The following is a 27,684-nucleotide window of genomic DNA, read 5'->3' on the forward strand; positions in this document are numbered from 1 at the left end:
TTGCATTCCTTCTCAACAGTATCTCTCTCATGACAACTCTCATCCAGTGGAAATCATTGGGATCATGATTTGCTACCGCTGTATATGCTGCCTCCCTACTGGTGACAAACTATATCTTTCTGCTACAGGCAGAATAGGAAGCAGATTTCTTTTGGCACTTGCCAATGATGTAGATGCCTAGGCCTGCACTTTTTCTTTTGTTTTAAACCTTTTTGAAAAAAAAGTGAAATAAAGCATACATACAGAAAAGTGCAAAAAAGAAAGAGGTCACAGAGTGTAAATTTTTTTTTGAGAGAGAGACAGAGAGAACATGTGAGCAGAGGAGGGGCAGACAGAGAGGGAGAGAGAGAATCTTAAGTAGGTTCCCAGTGTGGAGCCCACCACAGGCTTGATCTCATGGCCATAAGATCATCACCTGGGCCGAAACCAAGAGTCAGACATTTAGCTGACTAAGCCAGGCACACTTATATTATAATTTATCACAAAATAAAACCATATAACTATCACTCAGGTCAAGATATAGAACATCATCGGGGCGCCTGGGTGGTGCAGTCGGTTAAGCGTCCGACTTCAGCCAGGTCATGATCTCGCGGTCCGTGAGTTCGAGCCCCGCGTCAGGCTCTGGGTTGATGGCTCAGAGTCTGGATCCTGTTTCCGATTCTGTGTCTCCCTCTCTCTCTCTGCCCCTCCCCTGTTCATGCTCTGTCTCTCTCTGTCCCAAAAATAAATAAAAACGTTGGAAAAAAAAAAAAAACCTGAAAACTATCTCCTCAAACTTAAAATACTCCAAACTCATAATGTCTTCAACTCTACCCCACCATGCTGACATCATTTAAAAAAAAAAAAAAAAAAAAAAAAAAGATATAGAACATCATAAGCTCTACAGAAGACCCAGTCATGCCCCCACCTGGTAGTACCCCCTCCTACATCTAGATAACCACTACATTATACTTCAGTGCCATGTTAAAATGTATTCTTTCTTACAAAAAAAAATTATGAGTCTATCAATACATGTAGAAAACAATTTCATATAATTCAGCATTTATTCTCCAATCTTTTACATTCTTTTTCTGTATTTCCCATTATTTTGATTCTCTGTGCTTCATTCTCAATATTTCCCCCTGACCTATCAATAGTTCATTCTGTTTTCAGCTGTGTTACATATTTTGTAAATCCATTCACTGCATGTTTAATATTTGCTGTTGTATTCTCCACTTCTAAAACTTATATGTGGTTCTTTTTCATATCTTCTGGTTCTCTGGAAAATTATCAATCTTGTCTTCAATCTTTTTGAATATAGTAAATGCAGTTATTTTCATGTCTATATCTGATAATTCCAATATCTGGATCCCTTCTGGGCCCGGTTATATTGTCTGCAGTTTCTACTAGTTTTCATTCCTGTTATCTTGTCTCCTTGTGTGCCTAGTTATTTTGTATTGTGGGTTAGACCTTATTTTTGCAAAATTGTTTTTCAAAATAATTTGAGAAACTTGATGATGTTATCTTTTTCCAGAGAGGATTCATATTTGTTTTTGTCAGGCATTTTTGTCAAGTTTCAGAAAAGAGATTTAGAGTATTTTGTTCAGAATTTCTAGTTGTCCTCAGCAGGACAGTTGATCCAAATTACCTCATGTGCCATTTCAGAAAGTAAAAGTGACCTGTACTTCTTAAGGAAGAAACTACCTAGACAAGTCCTCTCATTATAATTTTCTCTACTACCACCATGCCAGATCCAGGTAATTGGGTCTTTGGATACATGGGCATATTAAAAAGGTTTGGAAAATCTCTGCTAATCAAATTCTTAGTGCCAGACCCTGGATAGAACTTTCTGGAGTGAGGTTTCTGTGGACTGACTGTATACAGAGTGAAATACCTGATAATGAGATTAAACAGAAGGGAGTGATGGTTAGGTTACAGTCACTACTGTTTCTTACTCCTTCTTTCAGAAATGTGTAAAAGGTGCAGAAATAAAGTATCTTCAGGATTTAGATGGCAAATGAGATCTACTCACTGTAGAGTTATCAAGTTGGATCAGTTACTAATTACTAGTCATGATTGTATCTCTTTCTCCAAGAAATACTATTATACCTAGGAAACTCACAGCTTTCTCTTCCCTAGCTGTTCTTGAGGTGAAGTTTAACAAAGAAACAAGCTTGTTTATTGATGCCAACTTATGGTGACTCTGTACACTAGAATCAATCTTTCTATGAAACTCAAACAAAATGTTCTTAGGATTCTAGACTTACTTATTTCCCTTTCTGGCTCAAATAACTAATGAATCAATAGTGGCTTTGGCACTTATCAAATTTTCTATAGAGGGAAAAATTTGTAAGCATTATGCTTAGTGTTTTGTTCTGCTTTGTTTAAGAGATTTCAGATTTACTGGAAAAAAATGCCAGGCTATTTTTTCTTCTGCCTCCAATAGCTGTGTGACCTTGGCAGTTATGTCACATTTTGGGTCTAGATTTCAATATCATTAAAAGAAGGCATTGCATGAGAAGAAATTGAATGTAAAATTTGCTGGGTTATTTTCTAAATATCTTAAGAAAGATTTTAGTACCTTTTCTTCTTCCAACTACCACAGTGCCTTATATACAATAAATCCTCAATAAATGTGTGACAAATTAATATGTAACTTATATAATATATAATCATATATTACATAATAAATAATATCATATGGAATTTATGTAATATTTGGGGAATAGTTTATATCTGCTAAAATATTAGTCATTGATTTTGAGATTTAAAAATCAAGTATACTTCCATTCCTAGCCATTTTAGAGAAACTAGTAGCAGATGAACCCTTCTATCATAAACATTAAAAAACTGGGCAAAAATATAAGAAGAAATTATTTTCAGAAAGTGGACATAAAGCAGCACAGGGCTATAATCCCTGAGAGAATTGAAACTCATGATGTAAACACCATAATTCTATGACTGGGAACAATTTTCTCATTGTAGCAGCAAGAGCTACAGTCTAAGCAGACAGACCACTGCAAACCAACTGATGTGAGAAGGTAGAGATCAGATCAGAATTTGGGCAGCTGTAGTAGCTGTGGGGTGACATCAGAGAGGAGACAGATAGGTAGATTAGAGGCCCTAGAAGTTTGTGTAAGAGTCCCCTGTGTATCCATGGCTTAAGGCTGGGTCATACAGCCTTAAAGTGTATAGGACGCCATTCTGGCTCTGAAGAAAACTGAACAAAGCTTCAGGAACCAATGAGATAATAGATACTATAAAATGGCCTAACATAAGTGTAACTGGAATCTCAGAAAGAGAAGATTAGTCAATATTTCATTAATACCCTGGGAAACTAATTGAGACAACAGAAGGGGCACACCTGGAGTAAGTAACTTACCCTACAGTAAGACCAGCTCCTGATAAAGCCTAAAAGGAAGCTTTGACAAGATCTGAAAGGCAAATGAAACTTGGAGGTTGAAAGGCTTTGGCTTTCAGTTTGCACCAACAAGTGAAAAGCCAAGCCTACAAAAGTTCACAGTGATCAGTCAGTAAATGAACTGCCTGCTGAACAATCAACATTGGTAGCAAGATGACATCAATACAGTTCTTTTCAGCATATTCATAATTCCAGTATTCAGAAAAAAATCACTAGCTATATAAAGAAATAAGAGGGGCGCCTGGGTGGCGCAGTCGGTTAAGCGTCCGACTTCAGCCAGGTCACGATCTCGCCGTCCGTGAGTTCGAGCCCCGCGTCGGGCTCTGGGCTGATGGCTCAGAGCCTGGAGCCTGTTTCCGATTCTGTGTCTCCCTCTCTCTCTGCCCCTCCCCCGTTCATGCTCTGTCTATCTCTGTCTCAAAAATAAATAAACGTTAAAAAAAAAAATCTTTAAAAAAAAAAAAAGAAATAAGAAACTGTGATACGTAATCAAGAAAAACCATTCAACAGGAAACCTTTTTTTAAAGTTTTTTTTTTTTTAATTTTGAGAGAGAGAGAAAGAGAGAGAGAGACAGAGACAGAGAGAGATAGAATCCCAAGCAGGCCCTGTGCTGACAGCTTCAGGGCTCAATCTCATGAACCATGAGATTGTGACCTGAGCTGAAACCAAGAGTCTGACGCTTAACCGGCTCAGCCACCCAGGTACCCCTCAAAAGGAAATTTAAAATGAGATCTCTCAGATGTCTGACTTAGCAGACAGGGATTTTAAAACAGCTTAAAAAATGTTTAAAGAATTAAAGGAAAATATATTAAAAGAATTAAGAAATATATTGCCTTAAAAAGAGAACAGAGAGGGAATTTCACAGATAAACTGAAACCATAAAAAGAAATCAAATGGAGATCATATACATGAAGAGTAACTGAAACGAAAAATTATTGAATACATTTAATGAAGATTAAGACAGTAGAATAAAAAGTGAGTGAACTGGCAGAATAATCAATAGAAAATTCAATCTGTGAAACAGAGAAAAAAAACCTGAAGAGAACTGAACAAAGCTTCAGGGATGAATGAGATAATAGATAATATAAAATGGCCTAACATAAGTATAATTGCAATCCCAGAAAGAAGATATCTATCTATCTATCTATCTATCTATCTATCTATCTATATAAAGTTCAAATACATATATCTGTATCTATCTATATATACATATCTTTTCTTTCTTTATCTATCTATATATACATATCTTCTCTTTATATATATCTTTATATTTCTTTCTATTTATATATATATATCTTTATATCTCTTTATATATATGTATGTATACATGTACATCTATCATCTATACATATGTACATATATATATATATTTGAAGGAATAATGGCCTTAAATTCCTCAAACTTTAATAAAGCCTTCAAGTTATGAATAAATCTAAAAATCTCAGCAAACTCCATGCAGGAAAAATATAATGAAAACCACAACAAGGCACATTGTAGTCAATTATTAAAAACCAAAGTAGAAAATTTAGAAGCAGTCAAGGAAAAAAAGAAACATGCCAAGGGAGAACCATGCTAAGAATATCAATGACTTCTCATCAGAGACAATGGAGGCCAGAGAAAATGGAACAATATCTTTTTGGTTATGAGAAAAAAATTGTCAAACAGGAATTCTATATGCAGCAAAAATATTCTTCAAAAAGGGGATGAAATAAGAACATGTTAATATAAACAAAAGCGGAGATAATTCTGTATCAGAAGATCTGTGTTATATAAATCCTAGGGGATGTCCTTCAAGGTGGGGGAAATGATACCAGAAGGAAAACTTAGATCTATAGAAAGGAATGGAGAGGACTAGAAATGGTAAATGAGTGTGTGAATAGAAAAGACTATGTTTATTTTTTCATAATTTACTTAAAAGGCAACTGACTGTTTAAAGCAAAAAATATTAACACTGTAGGATGTCGTTTAAATATATGTATGAGTAAAAGATGTGTAACAATCACACAGGACAGGGGGTTACTGAATATAAATTATACTTCATTAAACTTTGAAAAATAATGTTTATTTATTTTGAGAGAGAGAGAGAGAGAGAGAGAGAGAGAGAGACTAGGAGAAGGGCAGAGACAGAGGGAGACACAGAATTCCAAGCAGGCTCCATGCTGCCAGTGTGGAGCCTGACATGGGGCTCGAACCCACACACCATGAGATCATGACCTGAGCTTAAGTCAAGAGTGGAAACTTAACCGACTGAGTCACCCAGGTGCCCCATTAAAGCTAACGTTTAAAAATCAATTGTAGAAATTCCCCTTCCTTTAATGAGTCTAATGTGGAGCCTAAGGTAGGTAGAGAGTTGAACCCAGGAATACTAACAGCTAATATTTGTTGAATGCTTAAGTGTTGAGCACAAGTATAAATGCTTTAGAAGCATTTATTTATTTAATCCTCACAATAACTCCGTGATATAAATGCAATTTGAACCCCTATTTTATAGATCAGGAAACTGAGGCAGATAGCTAATAATTGGTGGCTCTGGGAATTTGAACCCAGGTAATAGATCTCCAGTGTTAATGTCCTCAACTACTAATTGTCATGAATCAGCAAGAGGGAACAAACCAAGAATAACAGGTACATGGGGCTCATGTCCTGTGTGTTGATCATTTCATGGGACACTGACTTCACTGTATCTTCATTTTCTCCCCCCTCATTTTTCTTTCTAGCACTTATAAAGCATGGGTCACTTGTAAGCCTAAGTGGCCTTTATTATTATCATTATTTTAAATTAGGTTACAGTCACCTTGCTTCTGGCTGTTATTTCATGTTTGGGGATCTCCAGAAAAGGGCCAGGCACAAAAGAGAATCAATCATGGAACTTCCTGAATTTACAAAGCTCTCTTCTGTGAGTTACACCACCTGCCACAGTCCTAGGCACATTCTCAGTGCTTACTAAATATTATTGACTTACTATAGGACATATTCTCCCACCTCTGGCCTGATTGCTAATATATTGGGGGCTAAAAGAGTGAAGGGATTTGCCAAAGGTCATGCCCTGTCGATCACTATGTCTAGAACTAGTGATTAAAAAAAGAAATTCTTCGGTTATTGCTGTTCTATACCATTGAAGCATAGGATGATACTGCTTAGAAGAATTTTAGGGTTAATACAGTTTAACCCTTTCATTTCCCAGATGAGGAAAGTGAAGATCAAATTTAAATAATATGGTCACCTCACTGGCCAGACTTAGATCCCTGGTTTTTTCACTTGTAGACCCAGAGCGCCTCCCACTTTCTCACAAGTCTCTAGGCATCAATGATACTATCCCTCATCAGCCTCTGTAACCAAAGGGGTTCATGAACCATCAAAACCTAAATAAACCAGCGCTCGGAACTATCAATTGTCCTCAATCTCACAAGCCATATGGAGCACGCTGATGGGAAAACTGTGCTCTCCTCCAAACAACAGAGACGTGAGCCCTACAGGGAATATTCCTGACTTGGAAAATCATCTGAACCCATCTCTGTTCATTACTCTGGGAGAAGCACTTGGGACTGTATTTGCTTATCTATAAATTAGGGATAATGTCCCTGCCTTCCTGGACCACTGGGCCGATTAATCAGCCAATACAGCTTGTAGAGTCTGAAAGCTTTGCACTGATGCTGAATATTGCTTTTAGTTGCTGGTAACCCTAACATTTATCACCACTTACATTTTGTTCTTAAATCAAAAAGGGACATTTTCATCACTGGGGGAATGTCTGTGCACTTTAGTAAATATGAGAAGTTATTGTGTGGTGAGATGCATCATTCTTTGCCATTATTATTTTTTGAGCTGCTGTATGTAGAACACCAAATAATAGAGATTTCTCAGTGTAATCAGGTACTGTTATTGATTTTTCAATAACTTCTCAGTAAAACACCACAACAACAGGCACTGGAACTTTTGAAATATGCTCATTGTTAAATTAACTTGCTTTGCTGCATTTGGGTCATCTTCTTTTTCTCACTACCTGATGCCATGGCTCATCATAATCCATAACATCTCTCTTCAAGAGGTGGATTTAAAAAACTCATTGTTGCTAGAAGCTGGTAGGGGCTTTAGAGGTAAAACCTCATCCCTGTCCATGGAATACTCATCACTAATCTCACTTTGTAGATAGAGAAACTGAGGCAATGTGTGAAGGAACAGAGAGGTTGGCAGCAGAGCTGGGACTGTAATTGTGACTCCGACCTTCTAGTCTAGGGACCCCTTCAGAGGCATCTAAAGCAGAGGGGTCAAGAGTTCCCAAATCAGAGGAGGGGGGTGCAGTAGATTCATGCTAGGTGATGTGGAAGAGGGTGGGCATCAACTCCTAGCGGTCTTGAACATGAAAGGTTTTGTGGGACTGAGGCAGGATGTGTGGGACCGTATTCTAAATTCTCTTCTGTTTCTGGTAGGCAAGGCCTGCCAACACCAGGGAGCTGACTTCAGACCCCTCACAGCAAAGCAGGCCGGCCAACCTGTTTGGAATGTTAAGAGGCCATGCTGTCTGTAGCTGTCTTCCAGAGGGTCTGCTCCGCCTTAACAAAGACATGCCAGCAGTTTGACTGGAAAGTGGAGGAGGCACTGACATCCCCTCAGGCTTCCTCTTGGGGTGACTGTGAACACAGGTGTGCGAGGGAGCTCTGTAAGCTCCAAAGACGATACAAACCAGAGGGTCCATCATGACTCCTGTTAGTCTTCTTACACATGGTATAGGAATTGAGTCCTATCTGCCTGCCACCAGGTAGCTGTGTGGCCTTGAGAAAGCCATTTAAAATGGCTGGCCGCAGTGTTCTCATCTGTAAAATGGAAACTTGGCTGGACCAGATAGCTAACGTCCTTTCCCACTCAGACATTCTGGTTCAGGAATGGCACCATGAGAGGAACACAGGGAACAAGGTTTCCTGTTTTAGTGTAAGAAAAAAACCAAACAAACAGTGGCAGAGGAGGGACCTAGAAGATGCGGCAGAAAGGATTTCTGAAAGGGACAGGAGTGGGACCGGACAGCTCTGGTCCAACGAGAAGTAGAGAGAGGGAAGGACTTAGGCGTGAGCCTCTGCACATGCTCCTGTCCTTGTATGAAGTACAAATGGTTTAAGTGGTTTAAGGTTCCCCATTTTGGTTTCAGGTTCCATGACATTTAAGATCACTTTAGGAAAAAAGAGACATAAAGACACAGAACAAATTAGAAAGTGAGGGGAAGAAGAGGGCCAAGTCCAAGGAAATGAAAGGGAAGAGAGAAGCAGGGTGTGGAGAGGCAAGAAGGCCTGCGACCAGCAAGGGCTACCAGCTGGTGCAGAGAGGAAGAGAATGGAAGAGGGAAAAAGATACAGACGCCAGGCAGTTCAGGCCCTTCAAGTTACAGGTAGAACAGAAACCCAGACAGAACTGACTTGCCCAAGGTCCCCGAGCTAGGTGGGGTGAAGGCAGGGCTGGAATCTGAGTCTTCAGGCTTGAGCTCTCCCACATCACCTGCAACATGCTGGCACTTCATGGGATTGTCACATGAACCAGGAGAAAGGGAGGTCAGGGAAGATGATGACAAAGGAAAGAGCGGGGGGGGGGGGGGTGGGTTGGGGAGAGAACAAGGTACATTTGAGCCTCTGCTCGGACTCATGGATCTTCTCTGGGACTCAGTTTTCAAAATCTGTAAATTTCAAGAGGCTGACTTAATTTGCAAGTATCAGCTCTAGACAGACTTTCCTTCATCAAATCTGGGATTGTGAGGTGTTCTTAAATCCAGTGAGGGAGCTTTTGCTGGGACCATCTCTGGTACCTGAGCCCTCCTCCTCCCTAGCACAGTGCAGGTATCCCCCTGGGAACACTGTCCTGGGTGCTGTAACGGTGACTACCAATTCACTGTGGCTCAACTTACCGAAGAACAAATTTCAGGCAGGATGGCATAACTGCTTTTGAACCATCAAAGTGTAAAAACACTCAGAAAAGTTGTTTTTAGCAGCTCTAATATGCCCCCAATGGGTCTGATTAACTGGCAGTGTTTGCTAATCAGTGTGGCCAATTTCACAGTTACTAATCCCCAGGAGGGGAGAACTCATTCTGGGGGAAAACTGCATTATAGAATGAGTGTGGTTCACCTGGGTTCTTGGGCACTCAGGTGAGTTTTTAACTTTTGCAGCAGGAAGTTTTAAGTCAAGAATCCACTCTATCAATAGCAATAAAAGCAGCATGTTAAGCGGGTTGGCTGCTCTGGTCTGATTCTGACCCTAGCTTTGCTACTGGCTAGCTGTGTCCAGGGTGGGTTAATGAAGCTCGCTGGAATCAAGATCTGCCATTCATTCTGATACTCTTTGAGGAGATTTTCAAGGCACTTTGCTGTGTCTCTGCGGTGCAGTCTTTTGAATGTTTCCAGTGGAGAGGAACGATTAGAGTCTGTTTAGAAAACTGCCTTACTGGCCTGACATCCAGGACTCAATGTAGTTTGCTCGGTGCTGACTTCCTCACCTGGTTCTCACTACTTCCTCCTCTGTGGCTGCCTGGTCCACATGCATGGACCCATGTGCTGGCCTGCGTTGGTAACCCAAATGAAGTTTTCACCCCAAATGTCCTTTCATCTCCATCCCTATCTCTTCTACCAAAACCTTAAGGCTCATTTCGATTACTGTTTCCTTCATAAAACTTTTCGGGACTGCCACAGTCCCTGGAAAACTCACCCCTTGAATCTACTTCATTATCATACATAATGCCTCTCTGGTATTTTTTGGTCTCATGTTGCTATTTAACTCTTAAATATTCCTGGCCATTTATTTATTTATTTTTATTTAAAATTAAAAAAAATGTTTATTTATTTTTGAGAGAGAGAGAGAGAGAGGGAGAGAGAGAGAACAGAGTGTGAGCAGGGGAGGGGCAGAGAGAGAGAGAGAGACAGAATCTGAAGCAGGCTCCAGGCTCTGATGAGCTGATGCAGGGCTTGAACTCACGGACAGTGAGATCATGGTCTGAGCCAAAGTCGGACACTTAACTGACTGAGCCACCCAGGCTCCCCTATTTATATATTTATTTTTAAATATTTACTTTTAAATATTTACTTTTAAATATTTATTTTTTGAGAGAAACAGTACGAGCAGGGGAGCAGGGGAGGGGCAGGGGGGTGCAGAGGATCTGAATCTGGCTCTGTGCTGATAGCAGAGAGTCCGATGTGGGGCTTAAACTCACAAACTGCAAGATCATGGCCTAAGCTGAAGTCAGATGCTTAACCAACTAAGCCATCCAGGCACCCTTAAATATTCTTTAATGTTTAAAGTATATATGTTGTCTTGATAGTGATTTTGCCATGTACTTCTATTTTATGTGCCTCATGTAATATAATGTGATGTGATATAATTTAATGCAACCACTACCATTTAACTGAGCACTTACTATAAGCAAGCACTGTTTAAGTGCTTTGTATGCATTAACTCATTTACTTGTTCTAACAACATATGAAATAGGTTCTGCTATTATTTCCATTTTACAGATGAGGAAGCTAAGGCACAGAGAGGCTTAGTAACTTCCTTAAGGTTACAGAGTAAGTCAATGCAAAAGCCAGGCAGTCTAACTTATATTCAGAACCACTATGTCTTGTCTCTCCTGATACCTTTGATATGGTATCCAATCAACAGATACTTGTTGGCTGATTGGTGTTGATTTGTTTTCTGGAAACAGTTCTAATGTGAGCAAGAAAAAAATAGGAAGAAAGGGTTTGACTCCTCTCCATACATGGTCCTTACTATTCTTTCTCACTTCTCAATTAGGAAGCAAACCCTTGTTTAATACCCAATTGTTTTCTATTCCATGTGATTCCAGAAATGACACTTTTAACTGAGAAAGAGCTAATCTTACAAAAATTCATACCATAGGGAAAGCATGCCCCATAAAAAGTCTCTAAAACATTCAAGTATCTTAACAGATGGGGATAGTATCCTCTTTATCTTTGTGTCTTTAGGGCCTTACTTAGTGCTTGGCTTACAGAAAGTGCTCAATAAATGTTCATGGTGAATGGATACTGTTTTCCAAGGCTGGTCTTGCATGGAGGTCACCGTTCAATCCTCTCCATTGTCAAGTCCAGTTGGCTGCTGAGAGTTTTTGTCAAAGACCTCAAAAATCAAAAAACCACTTTCTCTCCTCCATCTCTCTGTCTGCTCCCTTTATTCAATCTACTCCTGAAAGTTCTTCTCCAGCAGGGCATATGATATTACATGGAAAGGAGGAAATGACCACAGAAAAATGCACTTTTATATACATTGCAAATATTTAATCATAACCTTCCATGTTATTGTTCACATTCATTGTATAACGTTTATTGTTCCATATGGCCTATCCTTTGGTACAATATGCATGCCTCACAGTAATCCTGCTGTGGGTGAGGCCTCACAAGTAGTGGCAAGTGATTTTCTTAATTGTGGAAGTCTTGATGAAGCAAAATGGACAAATCTTTTGATTACACAGAATTTCACTGAAAGAGTCAACTAATTTTTACATCCATAGTGAAGTCAACTCTGAAAACTTACAGCCTTACTGTGTATAACTCTAGGGCCACAGTCATTCTCCTTACTTTTAATAATTTTCTAGAATGCTCCTCCTTACTTACCCTTCAGGATCTATCTCAAATGCTACCTCCTCCAAGAAGTCTTCCTGATTCTTTATCCCCACTCCCAAAAGTATAGAACCCCCAAAGCATACATGTCACAGAATTGATCACATCTTAAGCGTTTTTTTTTTTTTTTTTTCTGAGGCAGGGGGAGAGCACTCTCCAATTTTTGTTCCATACCATCATTTCTTTGAACATCTTTTCTTCTACATTTCAGTCTCTTTGAGAACATACTTGGCATTGGAATCATTTCTGCATATGCTGTAATGGCTAGCAAGATCTTATATCAAGTGTGCACTCAATAGGTTTTGTTGAACAAATTAATATATGACTTGTAGCCTCACAATCATCTCTCTCATTCCATAATCTGTGATCTTAAGATTTCAGTGACATTTAATACACATATGGACATTTAAAAAATAATAATAACTTTTTGGACTTAGAGTTACATATTCCACAAATCATCCAACTTACCTGTTACAAGAAATAACACATTATCTACATATCACCTATGTGTATGTCCACATATCACACAGCTGTCATGAGGATAAAATAAGATAGAAGAACAAACACCCTTTGGAAATGCTAAATAAGGCTCACAAATGGGAGGCCTTTTAGCATTAGCATCATTTAAGGAGCCTGTTAGTTCTTAGTAACTGCTGTGTGTAGCACTGGCCGTGAGACACCTGCACAATGCCAGCCATTCATTCTACAAAGACTTATCTGGCACTGCAGATGCTGAGGATACAGCAGTGAATAAAACAAACAAAATTTGTCCTCATGGAGGTTATATTCTCATGAGGCAAGGGACAGTAAGTAAATAGTGTGACAGATGGTGACAAGCGATGTGGGAAAAATAAGGCAGGGAAGGGGCACAGGAAATGTAAGGTTGCTAACATGGGTGGGGACAGCAGACCTCTCAGGTAAGATGACATTTCTGCAGAGACTGGAGGTGGTGAGCAGGCCAGACCAGCAGAGGGCTGGGTGAAGGGCATTCTGGACACAACGAACATCAAACTCAAAGGCCCCATAATGGTAGTGGGTTTGGAATGTTGGTGGCATGGCAGGAGGTCACTGAGGCTGGCAAGGAGGGACAGAAGGGAAGGGTGCAGGGAGATGAGGTTAGAGGGGGAGAGGGGTGAGACCATGTAGGCCTCTGTGGGACTCTGACTCTCACTCAGTGAGTTAGGGGAGACTTGGAGGTTTCTGAGCAAAGTGGTGACATGTTTTGTTTTTTGGGGCTTTTTTGTTTTGTTGTTGTTGTTTTTGTTGTTTTTACAAGGACTTGCATTTTAAGAAGACGCTGTTGGCTACAGTGTTAAGACTAAGCTGTGGCAAAGGGGAGAGATGGAAACAGAGAATCCAGTTAGAAAGCTATTATAATAATCCAGTCAAGAGGTGTCAGTGGCTGGCATTGGAGATGGTTAAGAAACAGTGAGTTTCTTGAGGGGATGGCTGATAGGATTTCCTGAGGGACTGGATACAAAGGGTGAGAGGAAGAAATAAGTCCAAGATTTTTTGCCTGAGTAACTGGAAGGATGAGGTTGACATTTACCAAGACAGGAAAGACTTTGGGACGATTGGAAGTTCTGTTATGGATGTGGTAAGTTCAAGATGCTTAGACATCCAATTAAAGGAATGGAGTGGGCAGGTAGGTATATAAGTCTGGAGTTTAGAGGAGAAGTCTGAGATGGTGATATACAGTTATTAGAAGACATATAAGTGATAGTTAATGCCATGAGGCTGGAAATGAAAACCTGGAACCAACTGTCCCTGAGATAGAGAACAGGTCTGAGGATTAAGCCTGTAGCTCTCCAATGTTAAAAAGATGAGAAATCAGCAAGTCATTCTGATAAGGAAAAGCAAATGAACTGAGAAAGAATGGTGTCCCAGTAGCCAAGTGATGACAAGTGATGATCAGCTGTATTCAATGTTGCAGCTAGGTCAAGTACAATGGCACCAGAGAACTGACCACACTATTCAGTAATGTGGAAATTACTAGTGGTCTTGACAAGAGATGTTTTATTGCAGTAATGGAGGAGACAGCCTGGCTGGTGTGGATTTAAGAGAGATCAAGAAGACAAGAATTGGAATCAACAGACAGAGGCAACTCTTTGGAGATCTGCTGAAGTGTAAAAGAAGACACCCAAAAGTTCTAAGAAATGGAAGAAGGAGGTATTTGTCTAGGTTTGTAGTGGTAGGAGATATTGCTGACCTTTTCCTGGATGATATCAACCAAACTAGCATGGGAACTTATTCACCTTGGTCTACATATTTTATTATTTAAACATCACACAGATACTTTTCCAGTGAGAAAGGGTAACAGGCTGGATTAGCCCTTTCTTTAAGCTCCAAAAAGAGCTACTCTGTTTTTATTGGTGACCCATGGAAAACAAGACACAGGTGTTAGCCCTATGCATAAGCCTGAAGCCACCTGCAAGCCTGCCCACAACTGCAAAACCATCTCAGTGTGATCATCTTTAATGACAAAGATAATTTTACTGGATTACATAGCAGGTAATATGAGGGCCTTATATTTGAGGTATCATATCATGTCCTCCTCTTCTTGATGACAGAATTCCAAGGAATTCCAAGGAATTTTCTGACCATCACAATACAGTTCTACCATGAATTAAATGCATATGGAGATGGGACACCTTCTTTAAGAAGCTTCTTCTATAATGGAATCCTAGCTACTATATCTAATCTAATTTTGCTTTTTAATGCACTGAAGTATGAGTGACTCTCAACCATATGCATCTCTAATTAAGAATTTCTGTACTGGAGTTATTATTGTAATTACTTCTGTTAATAACAGTCTCCTCAATTTCTTTGTGTTAGATTGTACTATTCATTCACAATTATTCACCCAAACTTCTCTATAGGTACAGTATACTTCTGTGTCACATTATCTTTGGGACAAAGATAGCACTGTGACTTGCTTTGGCCCCTGGAATGTGAGCAGCCATGCTATAAGTCATATTTGAGCAAAAACCTAAAATATGCATGTGTGGTTTAGCTAATTGCCCCCTTTGTGAGCATCTGCCCCCTCTGCCATGAGAAAAACATGGCCTACCTGCTGGATGCTTCTTCAACCTGTGCTCTGGAATGAAGTAGCATACAGAACCCGGTCAAGCCCAGAGCCTAGCTGAGCCCAGAAAAGCTGCAACTGATCAACATCCTCATGTAACATGACCAGGTATAAATGTTTCTGGTTTTAAGTCACTGAGACTTTGGGATTGTTTGTTCCTACAGCAAAAGCTGACTGATATACTCTTATTAGACTGTCAAATTCCTAAGTGAAATAAATGTATTTATTCTTTATGATATGTCCTCATACTGAGAACAATGCTCTGAAATTGTGGGCTCCTAATAAGCACATACATAAGAGGGTAAGATTTTTTATGTCCAAAGTTTGGAATCAGTTCATAATTCCTGTCACTGACACACTGACTGCACCATCATATTAATCTCCTTAAAATCATGTTCAGAATTATTCTCATCCTCCTTCTCATTCCTTGATTTTGATCTATTGAGTTATGCCTGATTGATCAAGAAAACCCAAAGAATTTAGGTTTCACAGAAAGGAAATTGGATCTTGGACATCATATACAGTTGACCTTTGAATAACACAAGTTTGAACTGTGTGGGTCCACTTACACACAGACTGTTCCAATAAATATAGAACAGTACTATAAATGTATTTTTTCATAGGATTTTTTTTTAATTTTGTATTTAAAAAAAGGTTTTTTTTTGTTTTTTTTTTTTTTTTTTTGAGAGAGAGAGAATGTGAGTAAGGGAGGGGACAGAAGGAGAGAGAGAGAATCTTTTTTTAAATTTTTTTATTTTTTAAAATTTACATCCAAATTAGTTAGCATATAGTGAAACAATGATTTCAGGAGTAGATTCATTAATGCCCCTTACCCATTTAGCCCACTCCCCCTCCCACAACCCCTTCAGCAACCCTCAGTTTGTTCTCCATATTTACAAGTCTCTTCTGTTTTGTCCCTCTCCCTGTTTTTATATTAGTTTCGTTTCCCTTCCCTTATGTTCATCTGTTTTGTCTCTTAAAGTCCTCATATGAGTGAAGTCATATGATTTTTGTCTTTCTCTGACTAATTTTGCTTAGCATAATACCCTTCAGTTCCATCCATGTAGTTGCAAATGGCAAGATTTCATTCTTTTTGATTGCTGAGTAATACTCCATTGTATATATATACCACATCTTCTTTATTCATTCATCCATCAATGGACATTTGGGCTCTTTCCATACTTTGGCTATTGCTTATAGTGCTTCTATAAACATGGGGGTGCATGTGTCCCTTTGAAATAGCACACCTGTACCCGTGGATAAATGCCTAGTAGTACAATTGCTGGGTCATAGGGTAGTTCTATTTTTAGTTTTTTGAGGAACCTCCATACTGTTTTCCAGAGTGGCTGCATCAGTTTGCATTCCCACCAGCAGTGCAAAAGAGATCCTCTTTCTGTACATTCTCACCAACATCTGTTGTTGCCTGAGTTGTTAGTGTTAGCCATTTGGACAGGTGGCAGGTGGTATCTCATTGTGGTTTTATTTGTATTTCCCTGATGATGAGTGATGTTGAGCATTTTTTCATGTGTCGGTTGGCCATCTGGATGTCTTCCTTGGAGAAGTGTTTATTCATATCTTTTGCCCATTTCTTCACTGGATTATTTGTTTTTTGGGTGTTGAGTTTGATAAGTTCTTTATAGATTTTGGATACTAACCCTTTATCTGATATGTCATTTGCAAATATCTTATCCCATTCTGTCGGTTGCCTTTTAGTTTTGCTGATTGTTTCCTTCACTGTGCAGAAGCTTTTATTTTGATGAGGTCCCAGTAGTTCACTTTTGCTTTTGTTTCCCTTGCCTCCAGAGATGTGTTGAGTAAGAAGTTGCTGTGGCCAAGATCAAAGAGGTTTTTGCCTGCATTCTCCTCGACGATTTTGATGGCTTCCTGACTTACATTGAGGTCTTTTATCCATTTTGAGTTTATTTTTGTGTAGGGTGTAAGAAAGTGGTCCAGGTTCATTCTTCTGCATGTCGCTATCCAGTTTTCCCAGCACAACTTGCTGAAGAGACTGTCTTTACTCCATTGGATATTCTTTCCTGTTTTGTCAAAGATTAGTTGGCCATACGTTTGTGGGTCCATTTCTGGGTTTTCTATTCTGTTCCATTGATCTGAGTGTCTGTTCTTGTGCCAGTACCATATTGTCTTGATGATTACACCTTTGTAGTATAGCTTGAAGTCTGGGATTGTGATGCCTCCTGCTTTGGTTTTCTTTTTCAAGATCGCTTTGGATATTCAGGGTCTTTTCTGGTTCCATACAAATTTTAGGATCATTTGTTCTAGCTCTGTGAAGAATGCTGGTGTTACTTTGACAGGGATTGCATTGAACATGTAGATTGCTTTGGGTAGTATCGACATTTTAACAATATTTGTTCTTCCTCTCCAGGAGCATGGAATCTTTTTCCATTTTTTTGTGTCTTCTTCAATTTCTTTCATAAGCTTTCTATAGTTTTCAGTGTATAGATTTTTCACCTCTTTGGTTAGATTTATTCCTAGGTATTTTATGGTTTTTTGTGCAACTGTAAATGGGATCGATTCCTTGATTTCTCTGTCACTTCATTGTTGGTGTATAGGAATGCAACCAATTTCTGTGCGTTGATTTTATATCCTGGAACTTTGCTGAATTCATGAATCAGTTCTAGCAGTTTTTTCGTGGAATCTTTTGGGTTTTCCATATAGAGTATCATGTCATCTGCGAAGAGTGAAAGTTTGACCTCCTCCTGGCCGATTTGGATGCCTTTTATTGCTTTGTATTGTCTGATTGCAGACGCTAAGACTTCCGATACTATGTTGAATAACAGTGGCGAGAGTGGACATCCCTGTGTTGTTCCTGACCTTAGGGGGAAAGCTCTCCGTTTTTCTCCATTGAGGATGATATTAGTGTTGGGTCGTTCATATATGGCTTTTATGATCTCGAGGTATGCTCCTTCTATCCCTACTTTCTTGAGGGTTTTTATCAAGAAAGGATGCTGTATTTTGTCAAATGCTTTCTCTGCATCTATTGAGAGGATCATATGGTTCTTGTCCTTTCTTTTATTGATGTGATAAATCATGTTAATTGTTTTTGCAGATATTGAACCAGCCCTGCATCCCAATCTCCACTTGGTCATGATGAATAATTTTTTTAATGTATTGTTGGATCCAGTTGGCTAATATCTTGTTGAGGATTTTTGCATCCATGTTCATCAGGGAAATTGGTCTATGGTTCTCCTTTTTAGTGGGGTCTCTGTCTGGTTTTGGAATCAAGGTAATGCTGGCTTCATAGAAAGAGTTTGGAAGTTTTCCTTCCATTTCTAATTTTTGGAACACTTTCAAGAGAATAGGTGTTAACTCTTCCTTAAATGTTTGGTAGAATTCCCCTGGAAAGCCATCTGGCCCTGGACTCTTGTTTTTTTTGGCAGATTTTTGATTACTAATTCAATTTCCTTACTGGTTATGGGTCTGTTCAAATTTTCTATTTCTTCCTGTTTCAGTTTTGGTAGTGTATATGTTTCTAGGAATTTGTCCATTTCTTCCAGATTGCCCATTTTATTGGCATGTAATTGCTCATAATATTCTCTTATTATTGTTTTTATTTCTGTTGTGTTGGTTGTGATCTCTCCCCTTACATTCTTGATTTTATTTATTTGGGTCCTTTCCTTTTTCTTTTTGATCAAACTGGCTAGTGGTTTATCAACTTTGTTAATTCTTTCAAAGAACCAGCTTCTGGTTTCATTGATCTGTTCTACTGTTTTTTTGGTTTCGATAGCATTAATTTCTGCTCTAATCTTTATTATTTCCTGTATTCTGCTGGTTTTGGGTTTTATTTGCTGTTCTTTTTCCAGCTCCTTAAGGTGTAAGGTTAGGTTGTATATCTAAGATCTTTCTTCCTTCTTTAGGAAGGCCTGGATTGCTATATACTTTCCTCTTATGACCACCTTTGCTGCATCCCAGAGGTTGTGGTGTTATCATTTTCATTGACTTCCAGATACTTTTTAATTTCCTTTTTAACTGATTGGTTAGCCCATTCATTCTTTAGTAGGATGTTCTTCAGTCTCCAAGTATTTGTTACCTTTCCAAATTTTTCTTGTGGTTGATTTCGAGTTTCATAGCATTGTTGTCTGAAAATATGCACAGTATGATCTCGATCTTTTTGTACTTGCTGAGGGCTGGTTTGTGTCCCAGTATATGGTCTATTCTGGAGAATGTTCCATGTGTACTGGAGAAGAATGTATATTCTGCTGCTTTAGGATGAAATGTTCTGAATATATCTGTTAAGTCCATCTGGTCCAATGTGTCATTCAAGGCCATTGTTTCCTTGTTGATTTTTTGATTAGATGATCTGTCCATTGCTGTGAGTGGGGTGTTGAAGTCTCCTACTATTATGGTATTTCTATTGATGAGTTTCTTTATGTTTGTGATTAATTGACTTATATATTAGGATGCTATCACATTTGGCAGACAAATGTTTACAATTGTTAGGTCTTCTTGGTCTATAGACCCCTTGATTATGATATAATGCCCTTCTGCATCTCTTGATACAGTCTTTATTTTAAAGTCTAGATTATCTGATGTAAGTATGGCTACACCAGCTTTCTTTTGTTGACCATTTGCATGAGAGATGGTTCTCCATCCCCTTATTTTCAATCTGAAGGTGTCTTTAGGTCTAAAGTGGGTCCCTTGTAACCAGCATATGGATGGATCTTGTTTTCTTATCCATTCTGTTACTGTATGTCTTTTGATTGGAGCATTGAGTCCATTGATGTTTAGAGTGAGTACTGAAAGATATGAATTTATTGCCATCATGATGCTTGTAGAGTTGGAGTTTCTGGTGGTGTTCTCTGGTCCTTTCTAATCTTTTGTTGCTTTGGGTATTTATTTATTTATTTATTTACTTATTTATTTATATTTTTTTCATCTTTTCTCCCCTCAGAGAGTCTCCCTTAACATTTCTTGCAGGGGTGGTTTAGTGGTCACAAACTCCTTTAATTTTTGTTTGTCTGGGAAACTTTTTATCTCTCCTTCTATTTTGAATGACAGCCTTGCTGGCTGCATATTTTTCTGATTCAGCATACTGCCACTCCTTTCTGGCCTGCCAAGTTTCTGTGGGTAGGTCTGCTGCAAACCTGATCTGTCTTCCCTTGTATGTGAGGGACTTTTTTTTCCCTTCCTGCTTTCATGATTCTAGAGAGAGTACCTTTTTTTAAAAAAATTTTTTAATGTTTATTTATTTTTGACAGAGAGAGAGAGAGAGACAGAGCATGAGTGGGGGAGGGGAAGAGAGAGAGGGAGACACAGAATCTGAAGCAGGCTCCAGGCTCTGAGCTGTCAGCACAAAGCCCAATGCAGGGCTCGAACTCACAGACTGCGAGATCATGACCTGAGCCAAAGTCGGATGCTCAACCGACTGAGCCACCCAGGCACCCCTAGAGAGAGTATCTTAAGTAGGCTCCACGCTCAGTGAGGAATGCAACTCAGGGCTTGATCCCATGACTCTGGGATCATGACCTGAGCCAAAATCAAGAGTCAGATGCTCAACCAACTGAGCCACTCAGGTGCCCCTCCATATGATTTTTTTTAAAGTTTATTTATTTGTTTTTTGAGAGAGAAATACAGCATGAGTGGGGGAGGGGCAGAGAGAGAGGGAGAGAGACGATCTCAAGTAGGCTCCACAGTGTCAGTGCAGAGCCCAATGCAGGGCTCGAACCCATGAGCAATGAAATCATGACCTGAGCCAAAATCAAGAGTCAGACACTTAACTGATGAGCCACCCAGGTGCCCCCATATGATTTTCTTAATAACAGTTTTTTTCCCTAGCTTATTTCATTGTATGAATACAGTTTATAATATATATAACATACAAAACATGTGTTAACTTTGTATGTTATCAAAAGACTTCCAGTCAACAGGTTATTAGCAGTGAAGTTTTGGGGGGAGTCAAAAGTTTTATGTGGATTTTCAACTGCACAAGGTAAGTGTCAGCACACCTAACCTGCACATTGTTCAAGAGTCAACTGGATACTATTTCCATTCCTAGATACCCTATAATGGTTAAGTAGAAAGACTCTGCTCTAAACGTGCTTATGTGGCTTAGCTCCATGTTCACTTTTGAATTTAAGACAGGCCACAGACTTTATTTAGGAGGTCCCACTGCAAAGAAAATAGTCTAACTCTTACCTTCAATTATCCAGTAAATTCCTCTACCTTGTACTGAGACCACTGTAGGCATTGTGCAGGAATCAGAGATAATATAAGGCAGAATTCTGGGCTTCCAGGGCTTAGAATGTAATTCAAGGGATCAAGTATATGTGTAAAAGTCTAAGACAATCAAGAGTTATATACTAGTTAATCCTTTACAAGAAGTTGTATGTATGGTGGGAAAGAGAGCTGGTTTGGAAATCAGGACACCTGGTTCTAGTCTTGCTCTGTTGCTGGCTACTTAAGTTACTTTGGGAAGATCTTTTCACTCTTCTGTGCATGTACAGAAAGAATTGAACAGATTACTATAAGGTCCTTCACACTTGTATGGTAAAGGTTGTGTTCAGAAGACCTCTTTGTTTTCCTGTCCCCTGCTCCCATCTCTAAGCTAGTCTGATTTCAGCCCAGTCCTAGGGACCTCCTTTACCTTGAGTTATGGGCCAGATGATGGAGCTGACTTGAGAGGGAAAAATCTCAGCACACAAGTCCACAATTGTGCTCAGATCCCACCAACTCATCAAGGAGGCGTGGAAAGAGGATCTCTTGGAAAGCTCACTTAACCCCAAGGAACAACTTGGGCTGGGCTTTGCTGGAGCAAAGCTGGGTGCCTGAAGCTGCTGTGTTAGTTGCCTGGGGCTCATCCATGGTGGGATAGGCTTCTGGAGAAAGAGCTTGAAGAGGAGCTGTCCAGGTGACTGCTATCCAGATACACAATAGACAATATCTCTCTGAAGCCCTTTTGCTTGATTCAGAGAGCTAAACACCCTCCACCCTCTGGCAAAACCAGTTCTACAAAGACAGGTAGCCTGTCCATAAATAGGGCTTCTGAAACCGGAAATGTCCCATTTGACATGAAAGAAGGAAAGGGTTGAGAGAAATGGCAAACAGAACTTTTTTGAACATCCACTGATGCTTTTCAGATTGTTCTTTGGAAAAATACAGAAAGTAGAGATAATCTCATAGGCTAAAATACCTTGCGAGCCTTGGGGATTAGCCTTCTCTGCTCACCTGGCTCCTTTGCTGAAAATGTATTTTAATTCCCAGCCCAGGGCCTTGAGGGGATTGCTCAGATGGCCAAGGGATTGCTTTCTCTGTTGTAGGCTGTCTTCATTTGGCTGCATGACTGCTGTGGATTTTTTCCAGGTGTTTAGAGGAGCTGGGACCACAGTGTGTCTTAATGGACTCATATCAGAGTTAGGTTCTTTTTTTTTTTTTTTCAACGCTTATTTATTTTTGGGACAGAGAGAGACAGAGCATGAACGGGGGAGGGGCAGAGAGAGAGGGAGACACAGAATCGGAAACAGGCTCCAGGCTCTGAGCCATCAGCCCAGAGCCCGACGCGGGGCTCGAACTCACAGACCGCGAGATCGTGACCTGGCTGAAGTCGGACGCTTAACCGACTGCGCCACCCAGGCGCCCCTTTTTTTTTTTTTTTCAACGCTTATTTATTTTTGCAGAGTTAGGTTCTTTAAAGCAAAGGAATTCATTTAAGAAAAGCCCCCTCCATTTATATGAAATCAGTTTTCTTTGCAAAGTGCTCCCGGCAATTCAGCAAAAGAAAGCAGAGGGTGGTGACAAGATAACACTGTAAACAAGAATAATGGCTTTACTTACTTGGGACTCCAGACACCAGCCGCAAGGGGCGCAGCACGCGGAATGCCCTCAGTGCCTTCACATCAAATCCAGCTCCTTTCCCTCCTAGAGCATTTGCCCCGTCAGCTTTGGTGGCTTGTTCTAAAATTGCACTAAAAAGCCTAGAAGAGAAGAAGGGGAGAAGGAGCTGTCAGACTCTGAATTCTCTGAAGGAAGCCTGAGACAGCAGAGTTCGCAGGTGCCTCCAGCCTGGGAACCAGTGCCAAGGTGTGTGGGGGGAAGGGACTGTGACCATCATAAGATGACATTCCCTCAGTGTGGGTATCACCCAAGGGACATATCCACTGCCTACAAAGGTCTGAGAGGGGATAGGCAGGCCATTTGTAGTCATAAAGTTGTGCATGAACACAAATGGCTTTGTATAAGCTAGGTGGCCTGCATAGAAGTGTAAAGCCACTAAAGTTTGCAGTAGTGCCTCTGTCCCTTTGTGGTGTCCTCTCCCCACTCCAGGATTCCTAAAGCCGGCCCTCACGTGGCCAGGAACTGCATCCTCTTTCCTCCCCACTCACTTTCTTACTCCTAACAATTCCCTTTTGATTTAAACTGGGCACAAATAAATGATAGCATAGAAACTGGCTTTGTGCTGCCGATATAAGGATGGGAAACTGACCACTGGCTTTAGTAACATGCAGACCACTTAGACTTTGCAACATCTGTTTGGTGGAGTGATGGGGACAATGCCTAATAGATATGGGTTCAAGAGAAGACAGCAAGAAAAGTTTGAGACAGCTCTAACACAACTATAATGCAAGCCACAAATTTGAGCCATATATGTAATTGAAACTTTCTAGATTAGTGCTGAGTGGCCATGTGGCTGGTGGCCCTTCTGACGAGCTTTGCTGTCAAAGGTGGTAGAAGAAAAAAGATGGTTACAGGAGAGGGTGTGGAATCAAGAGAGTTGTGTTTGCTTTAATTTTTTTTTAAATGTTTATTTACTTTTGAGAGAAACAGAGAGAGAGACAGAGGCATGAGCAGAGGAGGAGCAGAGATGGAGACACAGAATCCGAAGCAGGCTCCAGGCTCCGAGCTGTCAGCACAGAGCCTGATGCGGGGCTGCAACTCACAGATTGTGAGATCATGACATGAGCCGAAGTCGCACGCTCAACCGACTGAGCCACCCAGGTGCCCCAAGTAGTGTTTGCTTTTAAATGGGAGATACAGCAACATTTTTATATGTGATGGGAGTTATGTAACAGAGACAGGTGATCTGGCAATGCAGAAGTGAGGGAATAATTACTGGAAGGATTGATACCCTTCAGTAGGCAGGAAGGTATCTCATGTACCCTGAGGGGTATTGGCCCTAGATAGGAGAAGGGATGGTTTATCATGGTTCTAGTAGGAGGGCACATTATAGCGGTACAGATGTTATCCTGATTGCACCTGTTTTCTCAGGGAAACAGGGAGCAAGGTCATCAGCTGAAAATGCAAATGAGGAGTGGGTACTGGAAGTTGGAAGGGTGAGGCAAAGGTATAAAAGAATCACCAAAGAAAGCAAAGAGTGAATGAGGAAGGCACATGTAGTAGGATTGCCAGATATCATCAAGGACCTATTTGAAATTGGTGGTCATGAATGTAAAGTGAAACCCATCAGCTCAGCTTTAAGTTTCTCTACCCCTTTCAATGGCATAGCTTCAGGTACCAGATGGATCTCCATCTAGTTGTATTTGATTGTGGTTGGTGTTTTTCCAAATGAGCAAGGTAGATGAATAGAAAAATGAGGAAGTTGACTGTACATGGTAGTGAGAGATTATGATGGGCTGGGCATTCAAGCTGGTTAAAAGGAGGACTGGACACAATGGGTGGAGGAACAGAGAGAATGGGACAGGGTGAATGGATTGTCAGAGTCAAAGTGCAAGAGGGAATAAGCTGGAAATATGGGTGGTATTGTTTACAGAGTGGGATGTTTGGTTTGACATGGGGGAGGGCTCAGTTATTACTTATGGCAGGGATAGTGGCTATAACCATGGGAGTGTGCAGCTGGAGTCAGGATGGAGTCAGGGTCGCTGGGTGGGGAAGATATCAAGGAACCAAGAAGCTACTGGAAGGGACAGTAGCAATACTAAGTTTGGAGAGAATGGGAATGAACCAAGAGCTCATGTCTTCAAGGAATAGAGTCCCATAGAGGCCTACAGAGGATCCCATAAGGAGAAGTAGGGGTAGAAGGGTCTGATCACACACATTAAAACTGGAAGTTGCTAGGGAAGGGGAGGGGTAGCCATCTGAAAGCAGAAATAAGAGAAACACAGGGCCCTTCTCCTGACCTCCGGGTTGTGGAACAAGGCATTTGGGAGAGAGTGGTAATCTCTTGAGAGAATGCAAGGGAGGCAGGACTCTTGGGGGGAGTCAGGGAGTTAAATGAGAGGCCAGAGACAAAGCTGAGGGTTTAGGGCAGCACTTGGGTCATCTGCTCTGTAAATGAAGTTTCGTTGGAGTTCAACTACACCCATTGTTTACATATTGCTGTTGTCTATTGCTGTTTTCTCACTAAAGTTGAAGAGTTGGGACAAAGAGTACGTGGTTTGCAAGCTGAAAATGAGCATGTTGCCCTTTATAGAAAATGTTTGCTAACACCTGAATGGGCGATGGCTTGTGGGGAGCAGAGAGCACAGTGGAAAGGTTTCAGCGGGATGGAGAGGGAGAAGGGGTCAGAAGATGCAGAGAACCATGTGGGAATGGGAACCTGGAATCTTGGGCTTTTTGTGGTGACCAAGAAAATTAGGGGAAAGAAAAGACACACAGGGCAATTTCTGTCCTTTGTACTAGAGACGACCACCGATTCACTGTCAGTACAGTGTGTGCTGGGTCATGGCCTGGGGTCAGGGGGAAGCCTAGGTATCAGACTGGGTCCCCACATCTGGCCTGAACTGAAGACCAGGGCAACTTTGTTCTTGAGGAATAGGCTTGAGCTCCTTAAATGACTCATGCCCCAGGGAACTAGATCTGAAAACAGGGGAGGCTGCAGCTAGGGGCCTAGCTTTGAAGAAACTCAAATCCAGGCAGGGCCCAGCAATTGAGGGAGTTGGTCTAGATTAAAGATTTCCAAACTGTGCTCCATGGATCCCCTGGGGATATCTTGGACAACAAGGCCAGAGAAAAGTGGCTGGAACACAGTGGCTTTCATGGGCCTTTGAGTAAGGCTTTAACAATGGGTTCTGCAGCTAAAAAGTTTGACAACACTGACCAGACCACATCTAAAGTCTTTCTTGGTCCTGTGATTCTTTCAGCTCAGCTTGACAATTTGACAATTTGATGGTGTCATATGTTAGCTGGTGACATCCTGAACCCCAGGCAGAGTTGCCAGGATGAGGGGAGCGGGCTTCTTTCTCTGCAGAGAAATGTTCTTTCCACTGAAGTCTAGATTACTGAAATCTTAGAAAATGGAGACTAGTTTGCAAGTTTGTCAAACAGCATTCTAAATCCAAACCAGGTTTGGTTCCTAGTATTTCCTGGAAGAAAGCAATATGCTTATTAGAGTACAAGTTGTTCACAAAATATTATTTATTGAAGGGAACAGAGGTTAGACAACTTTTTTCTCTTTTCCCTGCCCCAACTTGATGCAGACACTTTATTAAGTTCCTGATTTTAATTTTTAAGGGGTAGAAAATTCAGGAATGGGTCTAGGAGGTGTTCTTGGCTTGTAGGGACTGGTGTGTTTTCCTTGATTAGGCACTGTAAAGCCCAAACCACTGCTTTGTGCCTACCTGTCCCTAAGGGCTGGGTTCAGATGTGGATGCTTGGTCAGGGGTGGGGGCAGAATTCTCCAGGAGTTGTGTCTGGCAGTTTCCTAGCTGGACATTGGAGCTTTTTAAAAGAGAACAATGAGGCTCTAGAGGGCCCAGTGAGTCAGAAGAGCAGGGCCACCATATTGGGAGGAAGACAGGAGCAAAAGCCCCTGTGGCTGGAGTAGAGTGTCTTGAGCAGGGGATCTAGTGAAGATCCCGAGGTCCCTGGGTTGGGTAGGGAGAGGCCTCTGAAGTCCTCCCCATTTTCATTTAGTAGGCCCATCTCCCCACTGTACCAAGGAAACTCTTCCACTTTGGGAAGGAAATGTGACTGGCTTGTGGGGGGGGGGGGAAGGAAATGCCTCTTGTCCCAGGACCCCAGCATGGCAATGCAGAAATGAGAGAGCAGCTCTTAGCCTGGCACTCAGGCAGCAGGCAGGCACACCCACCTGTCTTCAGGGCCAGGCAGACCCCCTTCTGATCGTAGAAGGGCAGAAGAAACCTTCCCCTAAGTAGCTGCAGATGAGGAGCCCAGGGAGTAGATACTTCCCAGGAGACATAAGGGCATAAGGGAAGCAGAGGGATATCCATTTAATGTTATAAAAAGGGGAGGAAAAGAAGGTACAGATGAAAGAGGTGGCTGAGCTATGCTGTGTGTGTGTGTGTGTGTGTGTGTGTGTGTGTGTGTGTGTGTGTGATTTTTCCAGTTAGAAGAATGGGCAGAGATAGATTGATTGATTGGTTGATTGATTTAAGGTTTATTAATTTTTGAGAGAGAGAGCATGAGTGGGGGAAGTGCAGAGAGAGAGAGAGAGAATGAGAGAGAGAGAGAGAGAGAGAGAGAGAGAGAGAGAGAATCCCAAGCAGGCTCCAAGCCCAGCATGGAGGCCAGCACAGGGCTCAATCCCACGACCACGAGATCATGACCTGAGCTGAAATCAAGTGTTGAACACTTACCAATTGAGCCAGCCAGGTGCCCGAGGCTGAGATTTAGATTAGACAGAGAGCCCCATGGGACCACTGCCCTTGGAGAAGAGAAAC

At 40.9% G+C, this 27,684-nt stretch overlaps 1 protein-coding gene across 50 annotated transcripts in view; it reads right to left on the reverse strand.

The window, feature by feature from the left end:
- CACNA1C (calcium voltage-gated channel subunit alpha1 C) overlaps window positions 1-27,684 on the reverse strand; it is a 757,779-nt gene that overhangs the window by 227,943 nt on the left and 502,152 nt on the right. For all 50 annotated transcript variants that reach the window (XM_045465322.1, XM_045465309.1, XM_045465310.1 and 47 more), the window contains exon 5: window positions 22,883-23,022. In XM_045465322.1, the coding sequence (XP_045321278.1) occupies window positions 22,883-23,022 (140 nt within the window). The remainder of the gene's footprint in view (window positions 1-22,882; window positions 23,023-27,684) is intronic.

Source organism: Leopardus geoffroyi, chromosome B4 (genome assembly GCF_018350155.1).
Source record: "Leopardus geoffroyi isolate Oge1 chromosome B4, O.geoffroyi_Oge1_pat1.0, whole genome shotgun sequence".
In the NCBI taxonomy this organism is placed as follows: domain Eukaryota; kingdom Metazoa; phylum Chordata; class Mammalia; order Carnivora; family Felidae; genus Leopardus; species Leopardus geoffroyi.